The sequence below is a fragment of the Amborella trichopoda genome, chromosome 12 (genome assembly GCF_054954075.1).
Source record: "Amborella trichopoda isolate Santa Cruz 75 chromosome 12, AtrichopodaSantaCruz75HAP2 v2.0, whole genome shotgun sequence".
NCBI classification, from domain to species: domain Eukaryota; kingdom Viridiplantae; phylum Streptophyta; class Magnoliopsida; order Amborellales; family Amborellaceae; genus Amborella; species Amborella trichopoda.
This window is the reverse complement of record NC_142347.1, coordinates 30,218,673-30,225,247: the sequence shown is the minus strand read 5'-3', so window position 1 is coordinate 30,225,247 and position 6,575 is coordinate 30,218,673. Positions and strand designations below refer to the sequence as shown.

The 6,575-nt window shown below is 34.6% G+C and overlaps 1 protein-coding gene across 1 annotated transcript; it reads right to left on the bottom strand.

Moving 5' to 3' along the window:
- Positions 1-592: 592 nt before the first annotated feature.
- LOC18438523 (polygalacturonase) lies at positions 593-1,785 on the bottom strand. Its single transcript, XM_011626785.2, has 3 exons — positions 1,349-1,785; positions 995-1,224; positions 593-847 (listed from the first exon to the last, which is right to left on the bottom strand). The coding sequence occupies exons 1-3, from the start codon at positions 1,662-1,664 to the stop codon at positions 620-622; spliced, it is 774 nt and encodes a 257-aa protein (XP_011625087.2). The 5' UTR covers positions 1,665-1,785; the 3' UTR covers positions 593-619.
- Between the last annotated feature and the right edge of the window lie 4,790 nt (positions 1,786-6,575).

Sequence of the window (6,575 nt, the reverse complement as noted above, 5' to 3'; positions counted from 1 at the left end):
ATGTATATCAATACTAAAAATGATCTTGTTGCTTCTAGGATTAGAGAATTTTTATGGTTTTATATGGCATTCTAATTCGTTCATTTAGCGAACAATATGATATTGGTTATGCTCCATTTCCTTGTGGTTTTATAAAGTCGGAATAGTCACTGTATCCAAAAATTTCCTAATGAAATGAAATTCATTGATTTTTAACCCTTGGCCTACTAAGCATTTGCTAAGATCTTGCGGCCCTGCTGGTCTATCATTATCCATCTCTTGCTGCTTCCTCTGTTATTAGGTAACTGTGTTTGAGTGTTGCCCCATCCAATTTGGTAGAGAATTTTGGATGAGTAAAAGAGCATTTCAAAAGCAGCTGTTGAATTTGGTGAAAACAAAGAAACTCAGTGCATAAAAACAATCAATTTGTAAATTCACATTGTATATTATTTCATTTTCAAGAATCTGAGCAGGAAGCTAGAAACAATTTTTCACTGCATAAAAACAATCAATTTTGATCATACATGTCATCATGTGTACATGCCACTGCCCCACGTAAGGGAAGCCATCAAGCTGATGAAGACAATGGAGCATCATAAACACCAATGATGAGAACTCAGAAAGAGGGAGAAGATGGATTCTACAGGCAAGTTGGTGGCGCTTGTACTCCAGCAGAGACCCCCTTCACATTGGTACACGAGGCGGTCGAAGGTCTCCCCTGTTCGTTGTACTCCAATTTTATATCATCGAGCTTGACATTTTGGCTTAGGAAAGCCTCGCTGCACAAGAGATTCACTGCAACTTTTGAAGAAGTGGTTCCTCTAATGTTCTTGAAACTTATATCACTGATCTTGACTGGAGAAGGATCCTGCAAAAACACAAAGAGAAGGTTGTGTTGAAAATCAGTTCTTCAGTGTATCTCAATGTATTGAACTCCATGGATGACACGAGCACTCTCTCTCTGAATGCTAGTGTGCTTGTGTCTTGAAGGAAGAAATGGTACTCTTTAATGTACCTTCTGTGGGCAAGAAGAGTATGGGCAATATTGTTGATCTATGATGATGGGGTTGGCCACATTGTTCATCACGATATCTTCATATGTGAAATTGGAGGCAGAGCTGCTGGCTGAGTCTGCCCAAGTCTTGATCCTCAAACCAGTGGTGGTATCTGAGATGGTGCAATTCTCCACATGTATCCCTTGCACATCCTCCTCCTTGGGGAACTTGCCCAAGCTTCCAACACTGAATTATAAAAAGATGCACCCATGAGGATCAATTTAGTTTTCATTTTATAAGGCTCAAATGATTTCGTAAACCCATGTAATCCTTGGAAGAAAAATACTAAGAACAAAATGCTATAGTTCATCTAATGCCATGTCCTGGTCCAGAAAACACGTCTCTCACGGTTACTTGGGCGGTGCCAGGACCAATGGAGATGCAATCGTCACCAGTTCCAATGCGAGATTGCGAGATCGAGATATTAGATGAAGAGCCGATATGGATTCCATCAGTATTGGGGCTGTCACCTGGTGCTGAGATTTTGATGGACTGGACTTTCATATTTTTGCAGCGAAACAATAGGATTTGAAAGAGCTTGCTATCCACTGAACTTATGCCTCTTATCTCCCCATTTGTTATGGAACTGAATTTCAATGAGTGCATAATTTCAATTACCATGAGAAACATTCAAAATTCTCAGTGCATAATTTCTTGTGCACTATAAATTAAGTGTTGTAAGGCTCTTTAACGTTTACCTTCCTTGCTGTTGTCCGTGGCGCCATCAGCAATGGCACCCTATTGCATGACATTAAACTCTCTAGCTGAAGAAGAATTGGTAACTGCTGCAGCTGCACATGCCATTGCTACATAAAAAAGCAAAGCGAATTCTTTGGAGTTGCATTTACTGTAACCCATGCTTATTTTATTTAGGTGCAACTATTAATCAGAGTGAGAGAGAGGGAGAGAGAGGTGATTTGATGCAGTTGATCGATAGGTTAGTAGATAGTTATAGTGAGAAGAATGAGGGTTCTAGATGTATTTGCTACCAAGCTATACATACACGTTGTTGGATGTAATTATTTTAAAATTACGACTTCCTAACTCCTCTCGTCTTTTTTGTTTTAGCTCATCCCAACTGCCACCTTCGACCCCTCCCCTTCCTTTCTAACTGGTTTTGTTTTTGTTCTCTCTCGGTAACCTGATTAGTTATTTATGTTTTTAATCTCACGTGAGCTCACCATGGATTCCGATCATGTTGTTGGGTGTGGGATTTTACAGCCCATCTATCATGTTAGATAAGCAGCATTTCTTGGAAACTATAACTAAAAACGATAAGCACATATATTATGCTCCTGCAGTAGTAGTACACTGTGCACCTAGTTCCTCACTAAAAAACTGATTAAGAAGATTTTTTTCTAAAATTTTGGGAATCACACAGGGATTACAAGATGATTATTTTCAAAAGAAAAAAGTTTTAATTTTGAGTTTTGTGACACTTAGATCTAGCCATTCAAAATTTGGACGGCCTCTATTGAATCCTGAGGCGTTTGAACCTTTTTAGTATATTTTAGATTTTATTTTTAGAACAATTGTTTCATACAGGCTGGACCACATTTGTACAATATGCGGTCCAGAGGTAGAAAGCATTCATCTTTAAGATGGATGCAAATAGGTGGTCCATCTAAAAACAATTGTAACTAATTGTCCAAATGTTTTTTATTATAATTATTATTTCTAGTTTTCAAAAATTATTTATTTTTTTAAATTTATGATCTTCATGTTAAAGATTATATATTCTTTAAAAATTAGAAACAACTTATATTTGAAAAATATATTTATTGCCAAGCCCCGTATTTCTACATGTGTGAGGTCTTGGCCACGTGCTAACCGAGTCCTTATTTTTATTGACATTAATCTATGTTGTAAATATTACATCCCCAAAATTTGAGACGCAAATAATATACCTAGTATGTGTTTTGTCTAAGAGAGTAAATGGATAGTATATTTCCATGGGAGAAGAAAATTTCTTAGAAAAATTGATTTAATTTTGGTAGAACCTTCGGGCATTATTATGCGGCTCTCACTAAGGTCCAGTTGGCAAATTGTTAGCGTTCGAAATGGCCAACTTATTGAATGCACGTTAACAGGGTTCTATTGCCGATGATATGGATTCAGAATAGCTGCTCCGGATCTTTTTGGTGGGTGGGAGTTCGCACCAGGAATATCCGATCCAACTGTATCAGATTTTAGTCATTTTTTAAAGGGGGGGCTTCTATAAGGTTGCAACATTAAATAATTCAATTTAGACTTACCTCTAAATTTTACTATAATATATAATTTTTGCATAAATTTTTTTTAGGATTACTTCAAAATCTATTTTCATATTTGATTATAAAATTTTAAACTTCAAAAATAGTTAAAATCAAATAAATCTATAAACATATGATAATCTTGAAAATAGACGGTCTAGATAATGTGTTGCAAGATACATTATTTCTTGGACTTAAAATATTTTTGTTTTTTTATATTCATACATCTCAATATCGAGATGATCAATTAGATTTCAACATTAAAATAAATTTTTTCGATTCGATCTGTTTTTGAGGTGCATCTATAGTTCTACATTTTAAGGCTGGAACCTTATATAAACGTTTTCCTTTTTTAAATAATATAAGTATTATGTGGGTTCCAATTGTTGGCATGAAACCATGCTTTAGAAAGGGAATACGTGATTCCTTTAACTCTCATCTCCTATTTCGTAGCGGAGATAAAATCTTAACACAAGCCCTTTAGGTGAGCTAGTTTTGATGCCAAATAAAAGACATATGTTGTGGGAAACTGAATCCCATTGATTTAGAAAAATTGTCTAATTTTTATAGAGAATGGGAGAAGAAAACATATGGGCCACGTGGGTCTCGATATGGTTTTTCTCTTGATATATATAAGTTTATTTAAGAGGAGAAAAATAAAGTGTAAGAGAGAAATGGTTAGTTCCATAATCCCTTGAATTCTCTATGGTTGTATGATGCTATTTTGATTAGTAGAAGAGAACTTTATCATTTGTAGAAAAGAACTTTATCATTTGTCGAACCACGTAAATCATTGTCTCTTTACTTTTCTTTTTCTATATTATTTTTCTTTCTTATTATTTTTTTCCAAATCTTAGGTTTTTATCCTCTACAGCAATTTAATTAATTTTGTATAGGGCCTTATTTCATAGAGAGAAGGTGGGTTCAGTGTTGTGCGCGAAAGCTCTAAACCCGATGGGTTTATTTTTTGGCAAATAAAGTATGAGAAATAAAACATAAAACACATTCACAAGAACACAAATATTTACGTGATTCACCCAAAATGGCTACATAAACGGGCACACCAAACTGAAATCCACTAGACCAATGAAAGTTACCTTAAATTTTTTGAAATAAACCTCAACAAAAACCCAAGTCGAGCAAACCCTTTTAAACCACTCTCTCTTCCTTCTCTTTACTTCGGGCAACCATTACCAATAATACCAGATAAAGATGCAGCAAGACTGAGAAAGTGACATTCTCACTAACTAAAAGGGAAAACCACCTAAAATCTCATTGGGAACCGCTTCTCTATAAAAAACACGAGAGCAACGAGAAACTGCCTTTCTGTTTAATTAAAAAGGTAACGACCCAAAATCTCAATGAGAACTGCTTTTCTATAAGAAACAAGTCATTCAATATTCAGGAGTCTAAAAGATGGTACCATCACAATGTTTCTCTCCATAAGAAGCTCTCTTCTTTCTAAGAGAAAAACTTGTATCTTATGCAACGTGAACCATCATTCTCTATGTCTTTTCTTTTCTCTTTCTATATTGGGAAAGGTTCTATGGTTCCCCAACAACATAGAAGTTCTGTCATCCCCCTACCATCTAGCCGTCCAATTTTGATCAAGAGAACCACTCACCGTTTGATCTTAGATCCGACGTCTCAAAGTATTTTATTTTTAGTTTTCTTTTATACAAATTGTATGAATATGAAATTTGGTACATGCCATCTTCTCATTGGGCACACTTATACAAAATATTTAAAATAATTGTTTGATAAAATATAATGACCAAAATACCCCTTGAATCTTTCAAGGGTATTTTGGTCATTTTATTTTATTGAAAATATTTTTTTATATTTTTCGCTAGTGCATGTTTAGTAGAGGAATGGACATCCAAAATTTGGTGTCAAAATAGTTTATAAACAAAATTAAAAATAAAATAGTTTAGAGACGTGACATTGTGATTGAGACAATCTTAGCCCTTCATTCAGAATGGACGGTTGGATAAGGGAGAGGATAGAACTTCTATGCTGTAGGGAAAACATGGAAATCTTGCCCCTCTTTGCCCATATGCATCTTTCTCTCCCTTAATTCTTAACAAAAGAAAATCCAATGCACTGTGCTTTTTGAAATCCGAATAGTCGCCATGTTGTAGTTTTCATACCCATCAATAACATCACCCCACTAACACTTTCAAAGAGCTAACTTCTAATCTACTTGAAAAAACGGTTTGGGGCAGGTCTTTCCCACTGAATTAGCCAAAAAAAAAAAAAAATCTCCAAAATTATTTCCATTTATCATCACTATAAAGAGCCATGTTTTAATTTTTATCCAAAATGTCTTAATTTTTATCCAAAAATGTCTTGCGGCACAAAATGAAAAAGAAGAGTAGCCTTGAAAACGGTGTACTGAGGAGCTTTTCCATCAACATGAAAAAGCACTTGCACACATGAACAAGTATGCAACCGCTTTCTCACAAAAACATCTGGACCACTGGAAAAAGCCGGAAAAGTACTTTTCCAGCTACTATATGACCAGCACTTTCTCTGGAGGCAAACATAGAAGATAATCATCCAACATAGAATTCTTTCCCGTGAAACAAACGTGCCCATTGATAGGAGAGGGTGGTAGACACATAATAGGCAAACTTTTGTTATATATTTTTTCCATTTTTTGGCAAATTTGTCACTGATTATGTACCGAATGTAAGAAATTCATAAAGTAATGGGATTTCAGGGATGAGAGATAAGATAAAGAAAAAGAAAGGGACGGAAACAAATGTAGGTCAGAAGGAAAGAAGAGTAGTCAGACATATAATTGGCACCCTCTTACTTGTTCTCTTTTCTATGTAGAGTTGTTAATAGTATGTCCGTGTTGGATTTTCCCTCGCTCCCTTAACAACTTAATAATAAAATAAAGAGTGATTTATGTATGGATCTTAAATTTTTTTCAAAAATACGAAATGTTCTATTTATAGGTATAAATTACAAAGAAAGTAGGCCAACTCACTTTTTTTAATTTTATCACAAATTACCTCTTGGTTTGAGAATATCCTCGGTCCAAATTTTATTTTATTTTTTTAGTTTTTTCGTTAGTAGGATATTATCCTAAATATTGGGGCATTGCCCTACTAACGAAAAAAAAAAAAAAAAATTAAAAATCAGATCGAGGATTTTATCTTTTGATAGAATATCAATTTTGAAAAAAAAAAACGGATTATCGACCTTCTTTATAATTTTTGCCTATAAATGGAGGATTTTGTATTTTTCTTTTTTTAGGATCCATATGTAAATCACTCTAAAA